The sequence below is a fragment of the Paramormyrops kingsleyae genome, chromosome 16, assembly GCF_048594095.1.
Source record: "Paramormyrops kingsleyae isolate MSU_618 chromosome 16, PKINGS_0.4, whole genome shotgun sequence".
In the NCBI taxonomy this organism is placed as follows: domain Eukaryota; kingdom Metazoa; phylum Chordata; class Actinopteri; order Osteoglossiformes; family Mormyridae; genus Paramormyrops; species Paramormyrops kingsleyae.
In genome coordinates, this window is record NC_132812.1 from 30,176,524 (window position 1) to 30,204,489 (window position 27,966).

The window sequence follows — 27,966 nt, forward strand, 5'->3', positions numbered from 1 at the left end:
CCGTAACAGACGCCCCCTCACAATGCAGGTAATGTGTCTCATTCGGGACCGCTCCTTCAATATTACGTCAAACCAGCGGTACCCAAGGATTCTCAGAAGAGACGCAGTACCGAAGGAGTCCAGTCTTTGTCTCAGCTCACTGGATAGTGTCTCTGTCTCACACCCATGCAGTAAAACAGGGAGCACCAGGACTCTAAGGACTTAGACCTTCGTCCTCTTAGAAAGATTTCGGGAGCGAGCGCCACGCACCCCTTTCCAGTGACCTCACGACCCCCCGTGCTCTCCCAATCTGTCTACCGACTTCATAGGAAGAGTCACCAGAGACATGAATAGATGTCCATAAAAATACTAATTGTGGAGGCCATTTTCTGCAAGTGTAGCACGGTTCATGTCAGGTCAGTATGCATGCACTTGTGCAAATCAGCATTATTGCACCTTGTTCATTATAAACTTGAAACTTGCTGTTGCAAGTTTAGTTCCTTAATCAAATTAAATGTCTAAAAGGACTGACCAGGAGCTGATGTGTATGATGGAGAAATTTCAGTTTTACCTGGTTTTAATATTTTATAGAAAAAAAATGTCCCACTTTACAAAAAGGCTCCCATTGCCAAATGGTAGTAATTCATTAGTATAAGAAAAGGTTACTTGTTAACAATTGCCGATTAATGACTGAACACTAGGTGTTACATCCTAATTAATAACCTGATTATAAAGCATTCATAAACCCTTTATAAGGGGAGTCTTATTGTGAAGTGGTATCAGACTGTAAAAGAGGATAAGGGTGTAGCTATGATCGCAAGGATCTTTGTGAGTTTGATGGTTTCATTTCCAGTTAAATTAATCTCGGGACGGTCCTGAAGACCTGTCTGGATGTGGAGGGTAATCTTATCCTCTCCTCTCCTATCTGTATCAATCAGAAATGGCCCCAGTATAATGCCCTCCTAGTTTTATTGTGTTTTCTCCAAGGTTCAGACAGTGTGTTAACTGTGTTACTTTAAGGCCTCTGTCTACCTTACACTCCATGGTTGCCAAGATGGGCCCTACCATACACAAACCTTATTCAGAAAAGGTTGTTTTGAAAATCAGATTAATATGTATGATTTTGAAATTGTATTGCAGCCTCTTCAATCTTTTTTTGAGAAAAAAGATTGTTTTCCCACACTTTGATCACATACATATACACGTACAATACAAGACACTTCCTGAGATTTTTGTGGAAAAGAAAATTACAGTAGGCTGAATGTAGCAGATAGTTCCCTTGTGTTTTGTTCTGCACCCTAGGACTCTGGCCATGTAGGTTCTAAAGCAGATGTCCTCTCTTCTCATTTTCATGCTGAAGGCCCTTATTTATGGCCGCTCTTCAGTGTAGAAGCCTCACCCTCATTTGCATCTTCACCTTTCAGCATAAGGACTGGGTATAACCCAATTTGCCTGCCATTTCCTTTTGTGCAAAGCATTTTGAAAATGTGAGGCTTGCTTTTCAAGACAATATGGTTGTGGTGTTATATACTCCAGTGAATTTGCATTGGTAACTTGTACAAATAGATACTAACACACATGTGCTATGAAGCCCATGCTCGAAGCCTGCTGCCCCCCTCCACCCATGTGATGCTGTGAGGCACACATTTGAGGCCTGCCTCGTTTTACCTGCCTTTCACTGCGAGGCTTGCCTCACTCCAGACGCCGGAGTTTATGAAGAGAAAAATTAGCCTCCATTGCCTTTTACAGTCAGGCGCTTCCCCCAGCTACTTCTGTTCCTGAAAATGTGTGACATTTTAGTGGAAAACTATTATCACATGATTTCACAGGACTATTTTTAGGTGTCAAAATTGCATGATGCATGCAGCACTTTTAGCTTGGGTTAGCGTTTCTACGCGCGATTGTTAATTCTGAGGGAATAAAACAAAATGTTCATAAATCAACCTGATATTGCGCTACATTTCAGCTTTAGAGCACAGTATTCATATCCTGTGTAGATTCCATTTATTCCATGGAGGCTGTATTGAAATCTACAAAGGCCAAATCAACAGAATTAGAGTAATATTTGACCTTTTGTTTCTAGTAACTAATGGTCGTCTTTCTCATCCTATTAGGACTGACACATCACCCACATTCTGAGAAATCAGAAATCAGTTTCAACCTGAACAACCCAGAAACTTACTTTCCATACACAAAAGCCATTCGCAGCTTCCTGGATATGTATGATGATGAAAAGCAGCTGGACCAGCTGAAATATGAGGACTGTGGGGGTAAGTGCATGATACTTCATGTCAGAGCAGAGATTAAGGATGGGCGATTCACGTTTTTCCAGTTCTGATTAGATCACGATACACAACTGCTGATACAGATTCTGATACAAGCTCTGTTTTCTGTTTCTATGTTTCTTCCGAGAGAATAAGCAAGTGGTTAATGCTTAAACTGCCCCACATTTTTTCTCACACTGGCAACAGCGTCATTTACACTTTGTTGCGATAGCAGCCCCTCCTGTATCAGAAGCTGTAGCGAGGATGCAAAACAGCCCAAGCCAGCGACTCCCAAATCATTCATGGCTTTTTTCATACGACATGCGTTGTCTTGAACAACTGCGTGCACTTTTAGTGGGATGTTCCACTAAATGCTGCTTCCACAAAGATTGCAAATAACCGTGCTACTTGATAAAAGCATAAAATACATCCAGATCGTCACCCTCTTATCTGATGTTCTTACGCTTAGCGTTCAGTCTGAATGCCGCAAAAACATCTAAAATAGGAAAGAACTGTTGTGTGATTGATTGTACAAATCGATTTAACATGAAAATAGGAGCTATTATTTACAGACTGCTGAAAACTAAAGTAATTATTGTACGTGGATCAGTCACTTGGCCGATACCCTATTCGTCTAATAGGTCTGGATTGGTGCCAATGCAGATCCAAATATTGTATTGGTGCGCCTGAAGTAGGCAAACATCATCTATTGCCATGGGGAAATAGAGTAGCTTTTGTATATCTTGCTCTACATTAGAGACAGTGACACGTGTGTATACAGGTTTTAGTGGTCTGCCAGCCACCAGCAGTTGTGGAACAGTTGGGGTGAATGGCCTTGCTCAAGGGTCCTAGGTTCTGCTGACTACAGGATTCAAACTCATAACCCTCTGGACAACACTGTTGCTTCACACCTCTGGGACCAGGGTTCAAGTCTCCACCATGGCTCCATGTGTGTGGAGTTTGCATGCTCTCCCTGTGTCGCTATAGGATTTGCTCTGGGTACTCTGGTTTCCTCCTAAAGTCAAAAGACATGCTGAGGTGAATTGGCGTTATGTGTGCATGTGTGAGTGACTGGTGTGTGAGTGACTGGTGTGTGAGTGTACCCAGCAATGGGTCGGCGAACGATCCTGGGTTGCTCCCTGCCTTGTGCCCGTAGCTCCTAGGATAGGCTCTGGACCCCTCACAACCCTGAACAGGACAAGCAGGTACAGGAACTGGATGGATGGATGGAACCCTCTCGACACTGGCACGTACCCCTAATCCGCTGATCTGCACACCCCGTCATTACATAATTAATAAAGGGGTGCTCCATTGGGCAACAATGGATGGTGGTGATTTGAATCTTGCCGCTGTTCTAAGTGTGTGCTGATAGCATGTTCTTGTAGTGTCATGTGGATTTCCTCCTCCAGTGCAAAGCAACGTCACACCATAGTGTATGCTTGTGTTTGATGGTGAACATGCACGTGCCCTTAATTGGCGTCCTGACCTGGGGTTCCCCCTGCCTCGTGCCCTCTGCTGTTTAGGATAGGCTTCAGGTCCCTCTTAAGACTCTCCGCTGGATTAGTACTTGGAAAATGAATGTAAATTAAATATAGATGATGCCAGGCAGAATAAGTATGAAGTGCCATACAAGTGCAGATTCCATGCTTTATTATGAGAAACACTGTCAGAAAGGACTGTTTAGTTTAGGTCGGTTTGTTTTAAGTGGGGTTCCCCAGGTCTGGTCCTAGACGGTTTGAAGATTTCCCTGCTCAGAAATCTTTAATCTGCTAATTACCAGTTTGAGTAGGTGTGTCTGAGCAGGGATATTTGCAAACTGTGTTGCATACTGGCGCTCCAGGATCAGATATTGTGAGTCCTGGTGTAAAGTGAGGTAAAATATTTATTTAAACAATTGGATATTGTACTGGAACGGAACAGTTCAAGTGCCTTGTTTATGGGTACGAGCAATTAATATACTGGGTCTTGAATCGACAATCATGTCCTTATCTACTAGAGCATTCAGAGCAAGTCAGCGGACTACAGAAGCGCAAATCTGGGGAAGGGCACAAAACCATTTCAAAAGCACTGAGCATCCCTCAAAGGTTATAGCAGTCCATCATACAGAGGTGGAAAAAGTCAAGAACCAGACTGTTAGAACCAGTTGCTGAAAATCTGTTATATTGCTACAAATCGGCAACAAACAGACACATTTATAGTAATAACTTTGTGGGGACTCTCCATTTATTTCCATGGGCAAAACCCTAATCCCAACCATGACAATCTTAACCGTAAGTAAACAAACAAAATACAAGACCTTTGGCATTCTTAGTTTTTTGATTGCAGCCACTGATTTTTTATCAAATTTAGTTTCCCCCTTGTGGGGACTGGAAAGGTGGTCACCACAACGTCAAAATAACAGGTTCTCATTGGGGGACATTTGGTCTCCACAATGTAATATACATGACCCCCCCCCCCAACACACACACACACAATATAATAAATATTATGCATGAGATTTAATATACAGATACAGCCACCTCAATGTGCCTTCATCAGTGGTGATTAGAAGCAGCTCGGTCTGACAAACCCTGTCCCTCGCCATAGATTCTACAGATAGTCTCATCAGACCACAAGACATGAAATGGAACATTTCTGAACTTGCTGCCCTCAGTGCCACTTCCCCTTCAATGTAAGGTGGTAGTTGCGTGGTAATATTTTCTGGATGGGGCTGAAAACCTCATTTATAGGAGGATTAGTGGTGCACAGTACGTAGAAATCCTGGATAACAGCCTGAGAACTCAAAATGAAGTCTTTCCACAAGATATTGCTACAAAGTTCATAGCCAGAGCATCAGCGGAGTGGCTTAAAATGAAGAAAATGGATGTCCTTGAGTAGGTCAGCCCGCTGAAAATCTGTGGCAGGGCATGAAAATTGCTGTCCTTTGCAATTCCTCAATCTGACACAACTTGATCAATTTTCGAAAGTAATGGACACATTCAGGGTTGGGGATTTGAATCCCGTCTCTGCTCTGTGTGTGTCGAGTTTGCATGTTCTTTCTCTCATTTGTGTCTCGTCCGGCACTCCACAGACGTATGACTAGGTTAATTGACATCTCTAAATTACCTAAATTCTCTAAACGGACTGGCATACCATTCAGGGCGAGTCCCCGGCTTGTGCCCTGAACTCCCAGGGACAGCCTACACCCCCTTCAGCAAGGTTGCTAGATGGACAAATACTGCATCATCACAAAGTGCAGTTACTTATCCAGAAGGCGAAGGGGCAGGAACAGCTATCAGAGGAGGTGTAGTACAAATATATAACAAACTATTCCCTTGTTTTTGTGGTTGGCTCAGTGAATGAAAACTCTTGAATATCTGCTGGCCTAATATATCAGTTACTCTGGCTCACTAATGTGAGAAAAATGTTGGGGTCAAGAAATGACGATTTATAAGAGCTGCCTTATCCAGAAAACAAGCCTTGTATAAGGAGATTTGATTGGCAGTTGTAAATGTAGTTATCCCCTGTTTCCCTGAAGTTTAATAAAAATTGAATGTCTTAACTGGTGAAGGCTGAGGTTTTATTTGTATTATGTGAACTAATGTTATAATGCAGATCTAGCTAGTGAATGAAAATGATGCTGAAGGTTCATTAAATACTAGACTGATTTATTAAAATATTTCTTTTCTCAGAACAACCCAATAATGTCAAGGACAGAGGAGAGTTGGAAAGCGATGTGGGTGTTAGAAAAGCCTGCCGCTTCAAGAGGTCTTGGCTGGCTGGCTGCTCTGGCATTGAGGACCAGAACTTTGGATACCAAGAAGGAAAGCCCTGTGTGATTATCAAGCTTAACAGGATCGTGAACTTCATACCACGGGTAAGGCTACCGGCTGAGGCAGTCCCAGTGATTTTTGCATTGTCTCACCGCTGGTCTCCACGGTATAAAGAACAGAAACGTGCTGCCCTCTGGGTGTGGATATGACTCTGCTTCCTGAACTGCTCTGATTTCAGCCTCCAGCTTCCAATGACAGCATCCCTGAGGAAGCCAGGGAGAAAGTGCAGCCCAACGTGATCCCTATCTTCTGCACAAACAAGGTGGGAAAATTATGTAAATGAAGATCTAATTACCAAAATGTTATTTGTGCCTTGAAACTATGGTAGTGCAGCAACGGTTCGTTGACGTGCAGGATGACGTGTACCGAGGAATCTCATTACAATCTGTCTTTACAGAGAGAGGAAGATGCTGGGAAAATCGGAGAGATTAAGTATTACGGCATTGCAGGTGGATTCCCCCTGCAGTACTATCCTTACTATGGTAAATTATTGCATCCTCAGTACCTCCAGCCCTTGGTTGCTATACAGTTTAATAACCTGACCCAGAACACAGAGCTGCGCATTGAGTGTCGGGTCTACGGGGAAAATATCCGCTACTATGAGAAGGATCGCTACCACGGACGCTTCGACATGAAAATGACGGTCAACAATTTATGACCATCGCTACGTAGTTAGTTATTTCTCTTCCCTATTTTAAAACAAATTTAGAAACAGAAGAACCTTAACACATAGTCTTGAACAAGCTCAAAACAGATGGAACACACAAGTAATCCTAACACTAGCTTTTCCGCATACATTTAGGACTAGTTTGTAAATTTAAAAAAAAAAAGAAGTAGAAATAGCAAACTATTTATTGTATTGTAAATGAATACTCCTTGAGCCATGGGACATTTTGTTCATTTGTTACTGTAAATTATAGTTTCACTAATTTTGCAAGCTGTCCTGCTGCTGCTGCCTTGCATGGCATATATACACACACGCACACTTTTTTGTGTGTATAGTAATATAGTTACACCAATGGTCCAATGTCCTGTTGCTTCTGTTCGGTTTCACCAGTCCATTATGTGTTGCTATATAATTATATGCACATATACGTGCACACATACTTCAACAGAAAAATATTGGAATGGCATGGTCTTATCGCTGCAAGCTCACGTCAGGAAGTGACAATGTACAATGTAGGTTTTCACGCGTTACACTGAAGGCAGGGGAGCACCACCACACGGAAACTGAAATGCAGCCGTAATAATCCTCCTATCGAAAATGAAACCTTCCTATTTTCTTTTATACTGCTGTGTAGAATTGCTTCAGTTTGCAAGGCAGTTACCATAATGGTATAAATCAGTGCTTTTCAAAAGCATTGTTTTGAAAAACATTACTTTCAAATGAATGTCCAAGCCATTTTCATGATGGAAGAATTTTTATATTTATGCAGCTGTACAATATTTTTTTCTGCAGAAACCTGTAATATATAAATAAAATACCAAAGTCACAGGTTTAAGGATAGTAGATACTAAAAGACAATGTATTTACCAGATGTATTAAGAGTTTGTTGGGTGTTAAGATGTATGAAAAAAGTTAACTGTTGAACATGAAAATATACAGAACATCTGTTCTTGTAATTTAAGTAGGGGAAAATAAAAATATTACTTCATTTCTTTGTCGTCAATTATTTGCACACGTTACCCATATAAAATCTTGAAGAAATACTGCGCCTGTAAATCAAAAAACAAAAATAATCAACATGAAATTTTTTAAAACCCATGTTCAAGTTTTGCAAAGCATGGTGACCAGAAAATGTGAACAAGGCTGCAGTCATTCAGTAGCACTGAGATATGCACAGTGGGTCCTGCTCGCTGTTCATGCCATACTTTCAAGAAGGATCTCTGAAACCAATGCCAATCCCCCTTGATTTGCTTTCTTTCTGCAGAACAAAGATTATAAGACTATATGGCCAAAAGTATGTGCCAAACTTCTCATTCTGAATCCAAGGGTATTCATTTGAAGATGGTCAGCCCATTGTTGCTATAATAGCCTCCGCTCTTCTGGGAGAGCTTTCCATTAGATGCGGGAACATTGCTGGTGGGATTTGCTGCCTTTCAAGTTGGGTATTGATGTTGGGCTATCAGGCTCCTTTCTGTGACCTACTACTTTATAACTTAACTTGTTGATTATGACCATCAGAATCACTTCACTGACGTTTCAGCAGGGCAGCTCTAACAAAGCATTTAGCAAACTGACTTGTTGGAAAGATGGCGTCCTGTGATGGTGCCAAGTGGAAAGTTACTATCCCCTTCTGTATAATAACTCTTCCTGCTGCCAGTATTTGTTGTTGGAGATTTGTTGCCGTCTGACTGTGTGCTTAATTATACATTGGTGTCAGCAATGGGTGCGGCTTAATTAGGCAATTCCTATAATTGATAGGGGTGTCCGCATACTTTTGTCAATATTGTGTATGTGTAGCACTCTTAGGCAAAAAACATAATCCAATAAGACTAATGTAATAATCTTGACTGAATTTAAAGACACATATCAGTCATACAAAGCAACGTTTTTATCATGGTTCTACACTCAGTGGTCATTTCATTAGTCACCCCCGGTGTGGTGGCAGGCAAGAGGAGGAGGAGGTAAGGGGAACGCTGATAAACGTGTTGCCGTGCCAACCACATGACAAACCCCCCAGCTGTGGGGTGGGTGATACCTCAGCACCACACTAGTTTGGATGGAATGGAACAGATTGTGAACTTTGCTCAAGGGCCCAACAGAGTAGAATCTCTTGATATCTATGGGATTCGATCCAGCAATGTGTCTAAAATAGAAATCCTTCTATTGTCATTATGCAGGGAGCAAGAAACAGAATCTTGGCATCACACGTTACTCTCCTATGACACACACAAATACACATAGGTTACAGTGAAGCTTGGGGTCACTGAACAGGATTAGCCATTTATCCGGCACTCTGCAGCAGCTCGGGTTAAAAGCCTTGCTCAAGCATCCATCAGTGATTGGATGACTCTGCCAGCCAAGGGATTTGAACCAGCATACTTCTGGACTCCCAACTCAGAGCTACACACTACCCCGATTTCCACTGACCTCTCAACAAGGCGTTTTTGCCCAAAGAACTGGCACTGACTGGATGTTTTTTTTATTTTATTTTATAAAATCACACCCTTCTCAGTAAACTACAGATAATATAGGGCATGAAAATCCCAGTGGGGTGGCGGAAGAAGGCAAGAAGGCATGTGGGGGTGCCACGCATGAGCTGAAGGTACCCAATGAACACCAGCCCCTTTCGCCTGAACCAATGAAAGTGCCCTCCTTTGATGTCCCCTTTTCAGCGTTTACTCAAAACCTGGGGAACCCCCCACCAGCCAGCAAAAGTACTGTTTGGCCACGCCCCTTTATTCAAAGACCTGCCCCTTGAAAAGTCTGTGCACGTTACTGACTGGACCTACCATACTGGTACCAATATCACACTATGTTTAAATTGCTAAGATCACACGTTTGCCATTCTAATGTTTAGCTGCACTGCACAGCACTCAGATCTCTTGACCCTATCTGCATGCTGAGTATACTCAGCTGCAGTCATATAATTCCCTGTTTGGAGACTCACCTCCAAAATTCCATCTTCTGGTAAATCCGTACAATGGACTGCATTCTGCATCTTGTTTTTGCCATACAGTGCCCGTAGCGTAGCTGGCCTTAGATGGCGGGCAATGTCCTGCCAAAAAGATGGGGGTTAAACAGTTCAGCTGTACTAAATGTACACAGATTAATACACAAAGCCATCGACAGCACAAAGCCATCGACAGCATGCCATTTCATAAATGGTACTGATACTCTTGCCCGTAAATGAAATGGATATTGATGATCAACGCAGGAACATTAACAAACCTCAAGTATTGGTTTTGTTACCTAAGCACAGAGGAACAGATCCAGATTTAAGAATTTAAATCTTTTTATGCTGACACAGACATATGCTTCACAGATATAAACTGTGCTGGATGGATGACTGTTAAAGGGCCTAGATAAAATTTCAGCAACAGTTCCGCAGAAGATTTAGTGGAAAACAAATGGCAGATATTCAATCATTTATCTTAATATTCATTTCCTGTGCAATGCTCAAAGAAATACTGAAACCTATGGGTCAGAGATATAAGGCTTGAATTATGAGGTGGCATTTGATCTGTTTCTAGCCTGTACAGGATAAAGGCATTCATCTTCGCCCCTTAACTACATACTCCAACTAGTGTCTAGACCAGGGGTCACCAAGGACCACATAAATTGCCCACGGACCTGTTCTAAAAATAGCACAACTAACCAGTCTGCAGAGTCTAAAATTTAATTTTATCCTGTTGCTATTCTTCTTTAATCACATTTGCATTTATATAGATTTGAAAATGACAATATATAAAAAAGCATTTAAAATATGTTTATTATACATGAAGTTTAGGAGGGCGTTTCAAACTGGTAGCCCTTCGTATGGCTCAGTACCCGTGAAGTAGCTCTCAGTTTCAAAAAGGTTGGTGACCCCTGGTCTAGACTAGGCAAATATCTATTACACATTATTGAAGTGTGACACTCATTGCAGCATAACTTCATTTAACAGTTCTTTAGCATTCTAGGGAGAATGCTATGCCATTTTCACCTTGACATTGACTCCTAAGTCACAGGCCGTTAAAACTTGTCAAAAAGCAAGTTAAACAGAAAATTACACATCCAGCCACCTGTTATTGTCCTGTATCCATCTGTTCAGAGGCACAAAGGCTGAGGCAGAGAAACCTGACACTCATGTCAGATGCTACGGAAGGCTGGGGAACTGGGAGCCCTCAAAGCCTTAAGTCACATGTAAAACGCCATAAATAACAGTAATAGGCTGCTTACACGCATCTTACTACCAGATAATATGGAAAGGAATGGCACAGCATCAGCAATAGTTTAAGTATACAGTATCTATTCCGTATACAGTATATAATGTGTGTGCAACTGTGCGTATAAATAACCCTGCTGAAACACGCTGAAAGTCCAAATATCAAATTTGTATAACTTGCTAACGTTACTGATTTTCAGATGACAACAATAGTTCAGCAATGCAGTAGCTTTTCATTTCAAAATACTATTTATGCTTTGGAAAAGCAAAGCAGACATGTAAACCCTAAATTACAGCGTCTGCCTGTCTGCCTGTGTCTAAACTGTCTGTGTCTGTCTGCCTGCCTGTCTCTCTGTGTCTGTCTGTCTGCCTGTCTCTCTGTGTCTGTCTGTCTGTGTCTGTCTGTCTGCCTGTCTCTCTGTGTCTGTCTGTCTGCCTGTCTCTCTGTGTCTGTCTCTCTGTGTCTGTCTGTCTGCCTGTCTCTCTGTGTCTGTCTGTCTGCCTGTGTCTAAACTGTCTGTGTCTGTCTGCCTGCCTGTCTCTCTGTGTCTGTCTGTGTGTGTCTGCCTGTCTCTCTGTGTCTGTCTGTCTGCCTGTGTCTAAACTGTCTGTGTCTGTCTGCCTGTGTCTGTCTGCCTGCCTGTTCTCTCTGTGTCTATCTGTCTGCCTGTGTCTGTCTGTCTGCCTGCCTGCCTGTCTGTCTGCCTGCCTGCCTGTCTGTGTCTGTCTGTCTGTAGTGCCATTTCATCAGAAAAACCTTTTATCAAGGTGGCAACACTTTGACAGTTATGTCCCTTGGTCCTGGTCTTTTCAGGTTCTGGTCAAAATTAATCTTATGCACATGTCCTTTTTTGCATTTATAGACTGGGTTTGGTGGCCGGGTTCTGATGGTCCATCCCACCGGTGCCATGCACAGATTTTTCAAGGCACTGGTGATTGAATGTGGGAGGCTAGCTAGCTTAGCATAAATTTTTCATGATCATGGGTTATTGAAAAGGAGCACTTACAACCTCAAAAGGGGTAGGTACTTAGGCACCCCCATGAGCTCCTGCATCAAGCTCTACAGCGTATGTCATTAGGTCACAGATCTGATCCCGTGTTCGATATGTTGTGGGGTCGGATCCCGTGGTCTGCAATATTATCACATTATCCTACCTGCTCACAGGTTGCTAAATGCTGTTCCCCACTTGTATGCTGCTTTAGACAAAAGCATCTAATTAATAAATGCAAATGTTGAAATACTGTAGCTCTGGTCATATGACCCAGTGCTATTGAAATACAAGGGTCCGGTCACTCCGAGTGTTACAATCTGGAGTGAAGAGGGAAAGGAATTCACTACAATGATATACATTAAAATTCTCAAAAATACCCCACAAATCTCATGTTTAAAAGAGCAATGTTGAGATGGAAGACTTAAGAGGAAATACACCTTGGTATCTTGGCTATTCTATATATAAATCCATTTAGTCCATTTCAATACACAAGTCACTATTCATCCACTTTGTTGATGCTTTTCCATTTAAGCCTGTCTAGTGACTAAACAGACAAACCAAACAGGGTAAACCAGGACCTTGCAGTTATAAAAGTTGATGGGGTGAAGACAGAAAGCTAAACAAAAAGAGAAGCACTTGCTATACAGGGGAATACAGCCAAATATAGTACAACTGATAAAAGTTAAACTAAAACTGATAAACAACATTCATTATTGCCAAGGTCATCTTGACCTTGCATATCATTACATATTCGAAAATGCATGCAGTCATTACATATTCCTTGTTATTTAGTGTTGACATTTTTCACTCATGCAATTATTGACCATCTTTGTTCAGAAAATCTGGTGAATTAGCCATTGTGTGAATGACAACTGCTGTATTATCTACAAGTAAAAACGTTACGTTCGAGCATCAGGGTGTCCATAAGTGGACATGGTACGAACATGCCCGGGGCTACAGGTCGATGATCGATTTCATAATTGTATCCTCTGATCTGCAGCCTTCTGTCTTGGACATTCGGGTAAAGGGTGGGGCAGAGCTGTCAACTGATCACCACCTGGTGGTGAGTTGGCTCAGGTGGCGGGGGAGGAAGCCGGTCAGACCTGGTAGGCCCAAGCCCATAGTGAGGGTCTGCTGGGAACGTCTGGCAGAGGCTCCTGTTCTCCGGAGCTTTAACTCGCACCTCTGGCAGAATTCCAACTGCATACCGGGGGAGATTGGGGACATTGAGTCTGAATGGACACTGTTCCGGACCTCCATTGTGGAAGCGGCCGTACGGAGCTGTGGCTGCAGGGTGGTCGGTGCCAGTCGTGGCGGTAACCCCCCTACCCGATGGTGGACACCAGAGGTGAGGGGGGCCGTGAAGCTGAAGAAGGAGGCCTACCGGGAATTATTAGCCCGGGGGTCTCCGGAGGCAGCTGACAGGTACCGGCGGGCCAAGCGGAACGCAGCTCGGGCAGTCACAGAAGCAAAAACCCGGGCGTGGGAGGAATTTGGTGAGGCCATGGAAAGTGACTTTCGGTCGGCCTCAAAAAGGTTCTGGCAAACCATCTGGAATATCAGGAGGGGGAAGCAGCTCCTGGTCCCTACTATTTATAGTGGGGAGGGGGTGCTGTTGACCTCACCAGGGGACATCACCCGGAGGTGGAAGGAATACGTTGAGGACCTCCTCAACCCTGCCTCAGATACATCTACGCACACTGCCTTTGAGACATCTGAGGGCACAGAGCCCGAGGGTGCTGGGGGGGGCTTGCCCATCACTGGGGCTGAGGTGGCCAGGGTGGTTAAAGAGCTACGTGGTGGCCGGCCCCGGGGGAGGACGAGATCCGCCCGGAGGACCTAAAGGCTCTAGATGTTGTTAAGCTGTCGTGGCTGACACGCCTTCTCAACAGTGCGTGGAGGTCAGGGACAGTGCCGCTGGATTGGCAGACCGGGGCGGTGGTCCCCTTATTTAAGATAGGGGACCGGAGGGTGTGTTCGAACTATAAGGGGACAACACTTCTCAGCCTTCCTAGGAAAGTCTATTTCGGGGTACTGGAGAGGAGGGTGAGATCGATAGTTGAATCTCAGATTCAGGAGGAACAATGCGCTTTTCATCCTGGCCATGGAACAGTGGACCAGCTTTATACCCTTGTAAGGGTACTGGAGGGGGCCTGGGATCTACAGTCTACATGTGTTTTGTGGATTTGGAAAAGGCTTACGACCAGGTTCCCTGAGGTGCTCTGTGGGGGGTGCTTCGGGAGTACGGGGTCCGGGGTCCGCTGTTGTGGGCGATTCGGTCCCTGTATGAACGGAGCAGAAGCTTGGTCCGCATTGCCGGTAATAAGTCGAACGTGTTCCCTGTGCGGGTTGGGCTCCGCCAGGGCTGACCTTTGTCATCGGTCCTGTTTAACATTTATGGACAGGATTTCTAGGTGCAGCCAGGGTGTTGAGGGTGTCCAGTTTAGTGGCCTCAGGATTTTGGCCGCTGCTTTTTGCGGATGATGTCGTCCTGTTGGCTTCATCTGCTGGGGATCTCCAGCGTGCTCTGGGGCGGTTCGTAGCCGAGTGCAAAGTGGCGGGGATGAGGATTAGCACCTCCAAGTCTGAGACCATGGTTCTCAGACAGAAACGGGTGGATTGCCCTCTTCATGTCAGGGAGGAGGTACTGCAAGTGGAGGAGTTAAAGTATCTCGGGGTCTCATTCATGAGTGAGGGTGGGCGAGATCGGGAGCTGGACAGACTAATCAGAGCGGCTTCTGCAGTTTTGCAGGCGCTTAACTGGTTCATCGTGGCTAAGAAAGAACTGAGCCGGAAAGCAAAGCTCTCGATCTATTGGTCCATCTTCGTCCCTACCCTCACCTATGGTCATGAGCTATGGGTAATGACCGAAAGAATGAGATCGCGAATACAGACGGCCGAAATGAGGTTTCTCCGCAGGGTGTCTGGGCTCTCCCTTAGAGATAAGGTGAGAATTTCGGATATCCGGGAGAGTCTCAGAGTAGAACCGCTGCTTCTCCATGTCGAAAGGAGCCAGTTGAGGTGGTTTGGACATCTGGTACGGATGCCTCCTGGGCAGCTACCCGGAGAGGTTTTCCGTGCCTGTCCTACAGGGAGGAGGCCCCGGGGCAGACCCAGGACACGCTGGAGGGATTATATCTCTCGGCTGACCTGGGAACGCCTCGGCATCCCCCCCGAAGAGCTGGTAGAAGTAGCTGGGGAGAGGGAGGTCTGGGTATCTCTCCTGAAGCTGCTACCCCCGCGAACCGAACCCTGGACAAGTGGAAGCTAATGGATGGATGGATGGAAAAACGTTATCACTACAAACCAAGTCAGCGTAGTACAGCTAAAGAACAGTGGGCACAACATGGGCTCTTGCCAATTCCACTGTGAGATAAACAAAAGGTTTAAACATAAATAAATTCTTATAATACTATCAGAAATAAATTCTGAAGGAACCAACGATATTCAGACAGTGTTTCGTTACAATGGTGCTGTCTCGTTACAATGATATTAACACTAACCAGGACCCAGTGAAGACATGCAATACGGCAGTAAATATAAATAAGGCAGCAACAAGTCTTCAAATCTAAGTAATTTAAGTCCTGCAAGTCAGGACTTAAAAGGATTTTCCAATGTTAAATGTGAAGTAAACTAACAAAACTCAGCAGTTATTTCAGGTGTTTTTCTCACATCAAAATGAACTGAATACAACTAAGAAATGAACGAAGGCAACACACACGAACGTATGACATCTAGAAACTTTACCCAACATCTATTATCCACTCACCAGGTCCTAAATCCAGACCCTTTGCAATGAACCAGTATGACTGTGATGTCCGTCTTAACTGTGGTCAGTCTGTCTGCATATAGATGCAAAAACTTGTTTCACAAGGGTACATTACTCAATTCCGTCCATTCATCTTCCATTAAGAGAATTAAATACATTTAATTTAGCCAAACCCCCGAAGTAGCCCATTTGAGACACTAATGATAAGAACTTCCTTTTGTGTATCATACAATTAATCTGTTCAGACCTGTGACTAGTGCATCAGCTTCATTTTGAGGGTTTCCTTTTACAAGTGACCAAAACTGGAAGCATGATTTTGATACTGTTTTCCATAAATCATTATTTATTCTATATCTGGCTAACCTAGTATACTGCTAACCCTAACCCTATTATCTCTTCATAATCAGATCCTAAGAAAGACTAAGTGCTTTATTTATTTATTGTTGCTGTGTTTACCCTTTTGCAAAACAATTCTGACCTACATGGTAATGGGTGCTGTGTGGAACTCTTTATATTGGTTGTTAACTAGCAGATGAATGATTTATTATGATTGCAACATTTAAATTACAACTGCAAGAAAAGAAAATGTATACCATTCGTAATGGTTGTATTTCTACATTACTTATACTACTCTGATTTTCAATTAAATCACAAATACAGATAAACACAACCTGCTTAAATTCATAAGCAAATAATAGTACTACTACTTGCCAATGCTGAATAAATAATTTAAGCATTCACAGTGCAAGCTGGAAAAAGTATGCAAACCATAGGCTAATGACGTCTCCGAAAACTGGAGTCAGGTGTTCCAATCAATGAGATGAGATCACACCAACTTAAAAAAGTGGCTCTGTGACCCTCTGCGACTGTTCTACTGACATCCAGAGTATTCAAAACCCCTGTCTTAGGGTAACAACAAAGCTGTGCAGAAATCTCTTGCCAAAGCCTTTGTTCATGTGTCTATTAGGAGATGCACAGTGAACAAGATTGATGTTGATCGATGGACACAGTGAAGGATGAACTACTGTACTGCTTTCCAAAAAAAACAAAACAAAACGAATAAATAATTCAAACAAATAACAACAATAACATAACAACAACAACAATAATAATAATAACAATAATAATATTAGTGCAGCAATAAAACCACCTGAAATGCTCCACATTGCTTCTGGCAAAATATTCTGTGGATGAATGAGCAGGAATATGTATTCTGTTTGTCTATTACTTGTTTAAGCATGTGTTCATCTATTGTGGCATAGATGAAGATCAAAGCATATTTAATACAGAAATCCAGATAATTCCAAATGGTTCACAAACAGATTCTTGAGAATGCATAAATAACTTGCTGCCTAATGCATATATCTATATGACTTATAAAATAAAGTTCCTGAAAAGCATTGTAGACTAGAATAGGAGGATTATAATTACATGAAACATGCAGAGATAGATGCTGGTCAATGCATGCGCACTGCGGAGCACTGATCTTCAAAATAACAGCTTACTCAGTAAAACATGACCTTTGTCTGTAGGACTATCTCAGCATCTCTGGATTAATAAGGGGAATAAGTCTACTAGCTACACATAGTTTAAATATATAATAAATGGACAGGGTTTTATATGCTTAAACATAAACTAATTGCTTGCATATCAGACTAAGTATTAATAATGTTCAATAAGAAGTATGCAAGTAGTTGAATGAAATAGTATGCTTGCAAGATCAAAGTCAGTGAGAAAATGGCCATAAATACCATCATAAGCTTCTCATATTCACCAGTAAGAGAAGAAAAGAAGTCATTGGCACAATGTTAGTAACTCACCGGGTCTGCTGGTCCACAGAAATCCCGAAATCTTCTTGGAGCCTCAGCTCCGTGGATCTCCAGGGCCATACAAGGTCCAGAGCAGAGCTCGGACACCATGCTCTGCCAGGAAGTAGACAGCAGAAAATGCCATCAATGTTTTCATACAGAGAAACTTAAGAAAATGTTGTCTATTTTTATGCGAACTGCTTTAGGTTCAAGTTAAAAAAAAAAAAAAAACTAAACAAAACTTGCTTTTATGGTCTGAACATAGAGTATCCAGCAGTATTCTCAAAGCAGAACCACCAAACCACCAAAGGAGTAAGAACAGAGAGCAGCATTCTCAAAGCAGAACCACCAAACCACGAAAGGAGTAAGAACAGAGAGCAGCATTCTCAAAGCAGAACCACCAAACCACCAAAGGAGTAAGAAGAGAGAGCAGCATTCTTAAAGCAGAACCACCAAACCACCAAAGGAGTAAGAAGAGAGAGCAGCATTCTCAAAGCAGAACCACCAAACCACCAAAGGAGTAAGAAGAGAGAGCAGCATTCTCAAAGCAGAACCACCAAACCACCAAAGGAGTAAGAAGAGAGAGCAGCATTCTCAAAGCAGAACCACCAAACCACCAAAGGAGTAAGAAGAGAGAGCAGCATTCTCAAAGCAGAACCACCAAACCACCAAAGGAGTAAGAAGAGAGAGCAGCATTCTCAAAGCAGAACCACCAAACCACCAAAGGAGTAAGAAGAGAGAGCAGCATTCTCAAAGGAGAACCACCAAACCACCAAAGGAGTAAGAAGAGAGAGCAGCATTCTCAAAGGAGAACCACCAAACCACCAAAGGAGTAAGAAGAGAGAGCAGCATTCTCAAAGGAGAACCACCAAACCACCAAAGGAGTAAGAAGAGAGAGCAGCATTCTCAAAGCAGAACCACCAAAGGAGTAAGAACAGAGAGCAGCATTCTCAAAGCAGAACCACCAAACCACCAAAGGAGTAAGAACAGAGAGCAGCATTCTCAAAGCAGAACCACCAAACCACCAAAGGAGTAAGAACAGAGAGCAGCATTCTCAAAGGAGAACGCAGCATTCTTTAAGCAATCTAAGCAGAACGTTTCTCCTTGTTGCTCTTTCCCTTATATATGATGCCACTTGATGATTTTCATTAGTGTTAAGAACTATAGTAATGCAACTGACATACAGTTCTGTGTCAGAGAAAAACAACAATGGGTGGAAGTTACTGTATATGAAATCAGAAGAGTTATAAATCATCTTCATAGGTATTCGTTTCCACCTGTGTCTTTTTTCCCCAGTAACTGGAACATACAGCTTTTCCTTTATTTGTCCAAGCATTAGTCTTGAGTTCTGTCCCTGGCTTACTTCTTCACTGTCTTTACAAAGGGGAATGAAATAATTAAAGCAACCAGGGCCACTGCGAACCCCCCATGTCATGTGCTTCTGCCTGCCAGCCTGACCTGAGGCTTTCCCACAGCAACATCAGGAACACTGGGTTCTGAATGACACCAAAATCCCTATTTCTGAACTGACCCAAATACACCAGCAGTAATGGAAGTGTTCATCTTTTCCTGTACACTGCTCTTTAATAAACACGTCTATATTTAGGAATAGAAGTCATTCTTTACAGAAATCCTGTTTAACAGAGTGATCATTGACCTGCATGCTTGGTCCTCTTGATTCTGACAAATACCAGACCAGCTGTTGCACATAAATACATCATGACATTATTCAGAACCCAAAACCTAATTTAGTCCCACTTTCCAGGAATCAAACCCAAATTATCAGTTTTCAAATATAAATGTATTTTAACAACGTGTACTGTACATTTTTAAGATGTACAGTACACAAATCAGATTTAAATGTAAGAAAATCAAATGTAAACCACTTCGCATTGACTTGCTGTGAAGTCACTAACTTCATATTACTCAACCAACATAAGAAAATGAAATACTTTTCAATGATTAAAAACATTAAGCTACTGAATGTCACTGGAACAATTCAAAATGATGTGTGCCTTTCCACATTAATACCCTATAACCTTTCACACCTTGCATACTTACAGGGTACTCAGCCACTACACCTTTGTAAACTTCAAAGAACTCTTCAGCGTTGGCTCGATCCATGCTGAACTGTGGGGGAAGAAAGTAAGCATACTCTGTGAATACAATGCCTTTTTGGAAACACTGACTGTAGTCACGCTTTTACTTAGCAATGTTGGTAGGTAAATAAATAAAAGCAAATCTTAATATCCGGGTGTCTGAGGTTAGTGCTATTGTCTCATACCTCTGGAGATCAGGGTACGATTCCCCACCTTTGCATGGTCTCCCTGTGTCGTCGTAGGGTTTCCTCCAGGGTCTCCGAATTCCCTCCACAGTCCTCAAACATGCTGAGGTGAACTGCAGTTGCCGATCTGTGTTTGTGAATGGTGTGTCCTAAGCCTATCCTGGGGGCAATGGGTTGCCAACCCAACGCAGGGCACACAGACACAGACGATTTGTCAACTTTATTTCACCTTGGCATGTTTCTGGACTGTAGGGAGAAATCAAAGACCCTGGAGGAAACCTCACAATGACAAGGGGAGAACAGGCAAACTCCACACATATAGAGCTACGGTGGAGACCTGACCCCTGGTCCCAGAGATGTAAGGCAACAGTGCTGTAATCGCTTTGGAGGATGTCAGCTCGGGCTAAAGCAGATGGGACTACATGCTGTATTACTCAAATCTCGCTTCTGGCGCAGCATGAAGGACATCTGCAGCCAGGGTGATGCGGTCACCTTGGGCTCAGGCTCACATGCAGCCTGCCTTCGCATGACTGCAGATCTCACGTCTTTGCCTCTGACAGGCAGACGGTTGCTCCTAGCTTTGTCAGTCCTTTCCACTAGGAGTGTGGTGACTCATCTCTGCAGATAGTGCTTATTAAAATGGAGAGCCCTGCAGTCTGCTTCTCAGAAGGTATAAGCCTGTGCCTCTTACTTTGCTCTCCCTGCGTTACTGTCAGCAATACACAGCAACTAGTGGTATCAAAATCATCTCAGTAATCAAATTATTACATAAGGATAACAAGCTTGTAAATAAATAAATACATCCAGCACTGCAAACACTGCGCTTCATACTTCCAGGGTCAGGGGTCTGAACCTCTCATATATGGAGTTTGCATGGTCTCCCCTACTTTACATGTTATCTGGCATCTCTAAAGTGTATCCATGAACCACGTGGTGGCAAGATATCAGCTACCAGGACAAGATCCCCTGGTTGGATGTTGCATCTGATAGGGCATCATTTCTGCTGTTCTTGTATGAGCGGGAGGTATTCCCATACTCAGCGTGTCCAAAACAGGTCAGCAATGCATTGAACATGTCGTCTGGGGTAGAGATCCTGTTTTCCAAACGAGGCTGGTGGCAAAACAGGTTGTACCTTGAGCTGACGCAAATGGTTTGGTGTCAATGGTTCTAGGTCATTTGGATCATCTGAGGCTATTGTCAGTGGGTGGCTATTAAGAGTGGCCTCCACCTCACATATGATTGTTTGAAGACCATCTAAAGACTGTTGCCTCGTGACAGTTAAAAAACTCTTTTTACCATCCAGAATAGGGCTGGACAATAATTCGATATCAATATATATCGCGATATAATTTTTTTCAATAACGGTGATACGATTTTTAAACACATTTCCGATATTTCGATATACATATATACTGTATCATATAATATACAGTATATGAATAATCAGCCTGTTTTAGTTTAAATGGAAATATATTATTGTTAATAAGCTGAGTCTGAGAGTTTTATTTATTTGATAGTTTATTTCACATTTCTTGTTTGTAAAGGCTAAATACAAATAAAAAGTGAACCTTATTTTTTTTGTACTGTTTTTATTAAAAAAAAAATTATATAATTTTAATAGGAGGAGCCTGGAGGTATTATAGACTTTGCAAATTCAGTTTGCAGACATCCATTGTGTGTGTCCTCGGCAGTTTTTTCCTGAGTCTTTTTAATATTGTCCATATCGATATCGGAATTATATCGTATCGACCAAAAGTAAGAAATATATCGTGATATAAATTTTTGCCATATCGTCCAGTCCTAATCCAGATCAGTCTTTCCCTTATCCAACCATGATGGGCTCCAGCAGGAGGGTTAAAGGACCATTTCACTCCCTTTTGAAGCAGACTACATTCAGTTTGCTCTATGTAATACAACTTCACGGCTGCTTTTAATTTCCTTTCTGTGGAGACAAAGTTGATTCCATTATCTGATCGCAGCTCGTTCACCTGGCCTCTTCTGGAAATAAAATGTCTGCAAACAATTATGCATGAGTCAGTGTCAAGTGAATGAGCCACTTCCAAATACACAGCTCGACTTGCGGGACAAGTAAATACCACCGCAGGGTTTTACCATGCCATGCCCACACCGTATATCTATTGGTCTAAAATCGGCAACTCCAATCTGAGGGTGGCAGGTCAGGAGATGATCTGTAAGATGGCAGGTCAACCATTTTTTGTGCTCCAACATTTGCATCGAACCTTTTACAAATGATGCATTCATGGATTATTTTTCTATGTGAAGCACTTGGAAACCAGTATTTTTCTTAGAAAGCTTAGAAGACTAGGTGGTAATGTCCATCAATAAATTTAGAAGAGTTGTCCATTATCATCACAAACCTTGGATCTTTTTGTGACGTCTCTTTTCTATGTATCTTTTCTCTGGAAAGTCATGGTTGTGTTGTTTGGTTAATGGTTCAGCAAGGGTTTCCACAGAAGATCCGATGTTCACGAACACATACTTGATTACTGATACGAACATCTTCACCCTGAAGTCCATTCACCACCCAACCTAGCAGTGTCTTGACAGCAAAAGGCCCATTATCTTGACTCTCCATGGTTCCACTAACTTTGTTGCATTTAATTCCAGTTAGCAAATCACTCTCAGCATCAGTACGGATGTGAGTTTCACTAACAGGAATTTCTTCCTGAGAATAAATATCTGGTAACTCCATGAAACAGTTGTGTTCCAAATTACATATTTCCAGTCCCTTGATTAATGGGATTTCATAGGCTTGTTTTGTTTCACAGTGTGAATTTGACAGTGCTTACATTTTACCAGCCTCCTAAGTTAGTCTGTAGAGAATAATGCAGAATTCCTTGGATCAAGAAAAGCACGAGTTTGAACTATTTTACTTAAACAACTGAACTTGACTTGCACTGGTATGGCGCAAGAGTGCAATCACATGCCTCAAGCCCCCTGACCTCAGCGAGACCAGGCGGCTGGTTACTGCTTCACCATGCTCTAAGGTACTGTAGGGCTTACTCTCAGCCTTTGGGTTTTGTAATACACTTGATTTATTTTGAGAGCAGGAATATCGGTTTTTATGACTCTTACCCTGTTTAAAATAGCAAAAACACATCTCCTTTTATCTGCATTAGCTCCACTCTTGCCTTATGAGACTTACTTAGCAAATCTTGGCATGACTGAATCAGGTGATCACTACTGCAGACAGCACAGAGTTCAGGATCATTCAAAGGACTATTCTAGGACAGATCTTTCAACTTCTGCTTTGCGACTGTGGTGTCAATGCTAGTTCCTCTGCTCTTTGCTTTGGTTGTCTGTTTAGAATCTGTTGCCGTCCTGAGTTTAGTCATCTTGTTATGGAGAGAGGGGATCTTGATGTCACCAAGAAGTGGATCTTGCATAATTCTAGGAAGCCTGGAGTTTTGCCTAATTATGGCTCCTACTTAACCCTTAGCCTGTGTCTCCAACCCGCCTTGTGCCCTTTGTTTCTTGAGGCTAGAGCAGGAGTGGGGAACCTGGTCCATGGAGGTCTGGTGCATCTGCAGATTTTTGGGATGATCTCTCAATCAGCCAATAACAGAGCATCGATAGGACTGGAGTTGAGAACCACTGCTTGATTATTGGCCGACTGAGAGGTCATTCCAAAAACCTGCAGCCACACCGGCCCTCCATGGATCAGGTTCCCCACCCCTGGGCTAGACGCTTGCCATGACTCTGCAAATCAATACATGCTTACGGAAAATAGATCCATCGATAAAAAGGTAAAGTTACTCTTACCATCTGAAGGGCTGAGATTTCAAATCCCGCTTGGTTAATGGAGTTCAAGATCTTCCCAGTGAGAGCTGCATTCAGATAGATGACAAATTGAAGTTACTGGATGATTATAAATCTCCCCCTATACAAACAATACTTTTTACCTGTAATTATCTGTATTTCGGTCAATATCAAATGGATGTCTAAGCCAAGCACTGAAACACACTACTACTCTTATTGACAGTACCTTTCATATATTCATATTTTTATGCCTAACATTAAATTATATTCTGCTTAACACTACTCTGCATATCTTTAAATATAGGCCTAGTGGAAACAAGTTTTAACACCCACTGCTGTCTGTCTGGAAAATATTTTGATTTTTCTAAAAAAAAAATGTTAAAACCTACTTTCAACAGTGTCCCATCATATTTTTCTACTTTTCAAAGAGTTTTTAATAAAAATTGCAACATCCAGTAGTAGCCAATAGCAGAGCCAGAAATCATAGTGTTGGTGGGCCAGTTCCATAACAATTTACTTGGAGACAAAATCACACTACAGACTCTACACATTCTCAGTTCTTAAATGACCCATGGCATTACCAAGACCAAATGAACAAAGTGAAAGAAAAATCTAAGTCTCAACAGCACATTTCTTCTTATTATTATAACCACACACACACATACCTGTCAGGCACAATTGTTTTATCATACAGTATCGCTCGCTGTGTTTTATTGTACAGTATCGCTAGCTGTGTTTTATCGTACGGTATCGCTAGCTGTGTTTTATCGTACGGTATCGCTCGCTGTGTTTTATCGTACGGTATCGCTCGCTGTGTTTTATCGTACGGTATCGCTCGCTGTGAATGCTGTGAACAGTTCCATTTGTATGTGCCCAGGCCCACATGTACTACTGTGGCACCGGTATATAATTTATCTTTAAATGCGGAGATGGACTTTGCTAATTCAAGACATTTCTGGTACAATGAAATATTTAGCTCATCCAAAAAAACAGAGAATCATCCAAAAATTAGCTCATCTAAATCCATTACATATTTAATGTACTTATAAACCAGCAAGAAATAGAAATAATAAAAAAAAACTGAAAAAATATTGCACATATAGAGGATTTATACAGAAAAACAAAACTTTAAAATTCTGGGCTCCAAGGGAAGAGTGAGTTAGGAATACCACTGTGCAAGCTGCAGATTACACTGACAACACTGAAGACTGATGTCATATGAAATGATTATTTTAGAATAATTACTGAGAGCCAACAGAAGCCAGTTTCAAGTGGGAGTTCAGAGGTACGAGTACGAATGAGCTTAACTGGAAGAAGGCGGCCTCTTACGCTGAGGCCATGGAGGTTCTCGTGATTATATCTATACTTAAGTGTTCCACTTGAGGAAACAGGAAAAAGATCTAAGGGATGTTGTTTACTTTTCCGCAAAGTCCCTGTTTTTCCTAACACAACATTAGGCAGTAAGTAAGCAGTACAACAGTTACCATTTGAAATCCATAGTTATATTAATCAAAACACAAATTTATAGCGCATGAGTTATAAAACTAATGAAAACTATGCCATGATGTCTATTTTGCTACAGGCCATGTCTGTGATATTATGTTTGCCTGGTTCAGGCTGGTCTTAAATAAGCAATATGGCCTAAGACAGACATCACATAAAATATATAGACATATATGACTGCAATTCAACTAAATAAAAATTAGTTTTCCACCAAACTATGTATATTTTAGCCCCTTATTTTTACCAAGTTTAGGTTAAAACACCAAACATCCAGAGGGTCAATATATGCATGTTTGTTTTTTTTAATGAATTAGTCACTTTCAGATGTGAAATGGAAATAAACCCAGGACTCACATGACAAAGGAAAACATGTGGCTGGCCAGTATTTGCTATTACCTAAAATGCATCTCTCTGGACACCTTCTATACAAGAAAGAAAGAAAAACGACCCTTTCTATATACCCTTGGTCAATGTCAGGGTTAAAAAAAAAAAAAAACAGACAAAGTGCGACATTCATTGAAACATAATCCGTCTGAGTGTCCCCAGAAATGCTGAGGTGGAAAGCCACCCTCTTACAGTACAGTAATGCAGGTAGCCGCTATCAGAAAGCTAGGGGAAAATGTGCCCATTACTGATGCTTATCGTAGAGCACATTAAAAATGATAAACACTGTTCTTGATCACCGTCATATCTCAGTTACTCCCTTTATCACTGAAGTTAAGTACAGCAAAATGTGCTTGAAAATATTGACAACTCTGGCATTTTTATAATCATAATTTATGATCAGAACTTAAATGTATTATACTTTAATCATCAGTTTTTCAAAATAACTAAATTTACACTGAGACAAATGCAAATTACAACTGTAGTATATGTCGATAAGAGATTATTAAATGTTAGCTTATTTTTACATTGCATTACAAGTCTACATCATGTCATTGGCAAGTCACAGTCTGACTACAGTTGAGCAGACAGCTTCTCACTGCTCTTTTGTACCGAAATAAGCTCCGATTCTGCTAATCAAAAGATAATCCCAAAACGAATCCTCTTTATATTACACCTTGGCATTGACCTTATGTTGGTGATTGGTTAGTTCCACCGGAGGATACTGGGTGTGTGTTTGTGTGTTTTTTGTTGAACCAAGTATTCTGATGGTTACTGACGGAAGAGTAACTACGTACACAGTACAATCTAATATTTAGGCTTAATATTAAAGTTAATATTTTCTTCCCATTTATGGTAAAATGTATACTCAAAGATAATGTAAGATTACTGTAGTTTGCTGAGACTTCACATTACATTTTTGGTTGATCTTTTATTGACCATTGCTGTTTTCAAATCGTGACAAACAATTCACCTTTATGGCAAAGGGATCATTAAAAATGTTTTAGAAATAGAGCTAGCAAAGTAATTAAAAACTCAAGAGTCTATTGCAGTGTTTCCCAACCTGCTCTGCGGGGACCCACAGATGGTTCACGTTTCTGCTCCCTCCCAGTTCCCGATAAGGACAATTTCATCGAGATGAAAGTTTTCCCCCAGGGGTATAGCACTTAAAAACGTAGCCAAAACAGTTTTTTTTTCCCTCAATCAAAGCAGTTTGCCATGGACACAGAGGAGTCTTGCCACAGACATGTTCGTCTGTGCATAAACAGGTTCGTCTGTGCATAAACAGGTTGACCATGCCTGTGGATTATAAATGATCTCCTGCTTTTCAGCTTTTTTTCCCTGGAGTCACACAACAAACGTTTTTTTTTTTAAATCATATATCTGCTTCATTGCTGTAATAAACCCAACATAAAATAAAACACCTTAGTGAGATAAACTACTAAACACTTTCATACAAAATGCACAAACATTGCCAAGCAAATGCGATCTAAATATGAAATTCAACACCAGATTTTAAAAAAGTCATAGCTTATGGTCTATGAATAATTTATTTGGTTGCCTTCCATTGCATGCTGCTGTGTAATGGACAGCAACCTCTCACAGCTGCACAGGTAAGGTATCTAAAAATGCCTGCAGAGTTTCAGAATCAGCAACCATTTCAGAGGCAGTTCATTTCTAAAATGTGCTACTTCTTCCTCAGTTATGAGGAGAAATACCATTACTATCTCAAACTAAATAATTTGTTCAGCAGCAACCTAAAACAAGACCGATTTAATACTAAAACTAAACAGAGTTTCTCTAATATGCTACGTTGCCAGTCTGCCTAATTTAGACTTATTACAGAGAAAATGCCTCTTCTTCTAAATAAAGTAACCAGACAAAGAAACCAAACGATGTCGAGATCATCGTACATCCAATTATAACAGAAAAATGATACAAGATGAAGTATTGCTATTGTAATCTATTGAGTTTGAGGCTTTATGGCTTAATAACATAGTGTTAATATAGCAGGGTATTAACAGAGTGGGGTGAGGCGCAGTGCGATAGAGCGCTGTGTCTCTGATTGGAAAGCTGCCAGTTCAAATCCCAGGCTCAAAAGAGTGATTTCACCACTAGGCCCTCAATGACCAATTCTGATTTCACAAAAAAAGTGTCGAATTTGGAAAAAAGCTTCTGCTAAAGTACACGAATAAATAAATAAATAAAATACAGGACACTGTACTGAAGAGAGTGTCAGTGTTACCTCATGGATGTGGAATGTCAGTATGACTAACAGCAAGTGTGACCATCAGCCAGCTTACCTTCTGAAATGGCATGTGGTTTGATGATACAGCAGGTACAGTCTGTACACTTTGCAGTGTTGGGGGGGCCACGGCCCACTGTCGATGGGAAAAAAAATTCCAGTTCCTATAGGAAGTCAAAAAATACACGTAACCAAAATAAAACGCATAATAGTCCACCTTCTTTATGGCGGTATAAATTCGAATGTCTTTGCGTTTAGCTAAATTACTAAGTGTG

At 41.7% G+C, this 27,966-nt stretch overlaps 2 protein-coding genes and 1 long non-coding RNA gene across 5 annotated transcripts in view; 1 reads left to right on the forward strand and 2 right to left on the reverse strand.

The window, feature by feature from the left end:
* LOC111856259 (sodium/potassium-transporting ATPase subunit beta-233-like) overlaps nucleotides 1–7,710 on the forward strand; it is a 31,105-nt gene extending 23,395 nt beyond the window's left edge. For both annotated transcript variants that reach the window (XM_023836058.2, XM_023836057.2), the window contains exons 3-6: nucleotides 2,094–2,249; nucleotides 5,915–6,099; nucleotides 6,234–6,317; nucleotides 6,453–7,710. In XM_023836058.2, the coding sequence (XP_023691826.1) occupies nucleotides 2,094–2,249; nucleotides 5,915–6,099; nucleotides 6,234–6,317; nucleotides 6,453–6,713 (686 nt within the window). In that variant the 3' untranslated portion in view covers nucleotides 6,714–7,710. The remainder of the gene's footprint in view (nucleotides 1–2,093; nucleotides 2,250–5,914; nucleotides 6,100–6,233; nucleotides 6,318–6,452) is intronic.
* Nucleotides 1–27,966, reverse strand: part of nme7 (NME/NM23 family member 7) — a 51,302-nt gene that overhangs the window by 14,569 nt on the left and 8,767 nt on the right. The window contains exons 7-12 of one of the 2 annotated variants that reach the window (XM_023836056.2): nucleotides 27,750–27,855; nucleotides 23,563–23,627; nucleotides 19,557–19,625; nucleotides 17,508–17,609; nucleotides 9,670–9,777; nucleotides 7,458–7,771 (exon numbers count right to left, since the gene is read on the reverse strand). In XM_023836056.2, coding sequence (XP_023691824.1) covers nucleotides 7,739–7,771; nucleotides 9,670–9,777; nucleotides 17,508–17,609; nucleotides 19,557–19,625; nucleotides 23,563–23,627; nucleotides 27,750–27,855 — 483 coding nt within the window. In that variant the 3' untranslated portion in view covers nucleotides 7,458–7,738. Of the gene's footprint in view, nucleotides 1–7,457; nucleotides 7,772–9,669; nucleotides 9,778–17,507; nucleotides 17,610–19,556; nucleotides 19,626–23,562; nucleotides 23,628–27,749; nucleotides 27,856–27,966 lie in introns of those variants that run through there. The other variant, XM_072700146.1, reaches the window with a different exon arrangement.
* On the reverse strand, nucleotides 9,794–17,501 carry LOC140578582 (uncharacterized). The gene is made up of 3 exons (XR_011982845.1): nucleotides 15,688–17,501; nucleotides 11,549–15,185; nucleotides 9,794–11,501 (listed from the first exon to the last, which is right to left on the reverse strand). It is a non-coding gene; the product is annotated as an uncharacterized lncRNA (long non-coding RNA).